Genomic DNA, 940 nt, shown 5'->3' on the forward strand with positions numbered 1-940 from the left:
TATATATTTTATATATATATTATATATAAATTATAATTTTTTACATTATATATTAGAGTATATTTTTTTCATTTTTTCTGTCCGTTTCATTACTTTATATTTGCATTGTATTATATCGTAAAAAAATTTATATAGGAGTTAGTGACACAGTTACTGATCCAGAAACCCGAGGATCCAATTGTGTTTATGAAACAATGCATTCGACATGCCATACGAAAACGAGATATTCCCAGAATCATTCTTATAGCTCCTCCGAACTTCGGTACTTCGCATAACCAACACTAAATTAATATCAATTGCAGAAATATTTTTTTAATAAGAAATTTGCTATTTTTATAATATTATTTATAAAATGCGATAAAAAACCAAGAAAAGAAGCGTGTAATATCTATATTTTTAAAATATTTACGAAATTTATCTATATATCTACATATTTTTACTCTCAAGACTAATAAAACAAAATTCTCTTGTCGTCGATACAGATAAACTGACCCTCGCGAAAATTATTCAAGAGGAAATTGGTAATCGTCCTGTAACTCTAAAAGATCTTCGTACTTTATCCTCTGCTGAAGTATGCTGTTACCAAAATTATTTACCATTTATAAAATGTCTCTGGGAGAAGAAAAAAACGCTAATTATTTTTTTTTATTTTATTACATAAATAATTTTTTATTTTTTTAAAATTTTATTACATTCTTTATTTTATACATATATACACATACATATATATTTCAGAACACGTGCTGTTGCTATAATGCTAATGAGGTTGCAATGAGAATAAAAAAAATGTTAATGTCGGGAATACTTCATGAATCTGGGTGGACATTAGTGGGTAATTTAAGTTTGCTTAAATTATTCATTAAAGTTATTTTGTCGTATGTGAATGAAATAACTGTTGAATTATTCTGGAAAATTATTATAATATAAATATATAAAATAT

The 940-nt window shown here is 24.8% G+C and overlaps 1 protein-coding gene across 1 annotated transcript in view; it reads left to right on the forward strand.

Annotated features, from left to right (window-relative positions):
- The window catches only part of LOC115244791 (adenylate kinase 8), a 3,318-nt gene that overhangs the window by 354 nt on the left and 2,024 nt on the right, over nt 1-940 (forward strand). The window contains exons 2-4 of the mRNA XM_029822733.1: nt 136-262; nt 483-571; nt 736-832. Of these exons, the coding sequence (XP_029678593.1) occupies nt 136-262; nt 483-571; nt 736-832 (313 nt within the window). The remainder of the gene's footprint in view (nt 1-135; nt 263-482; nt 572-735; nt 833-940) is intronic.

Source organism: Formica exsecta, unplaced genomic scaffold (assembly GCF_003651465.1).
Source record: "Formica exsecta isolate Colony F162 unplaced genomic scaffold, ASM365146v1 scaffold87, whole genome shotgun sequence".
Taxonomy (NCBI): Eukaryota; Metazoa; Arthropoda; class Insecta; order Hymenoptera; family Formicidae; genus Formica; species Formica exsecta.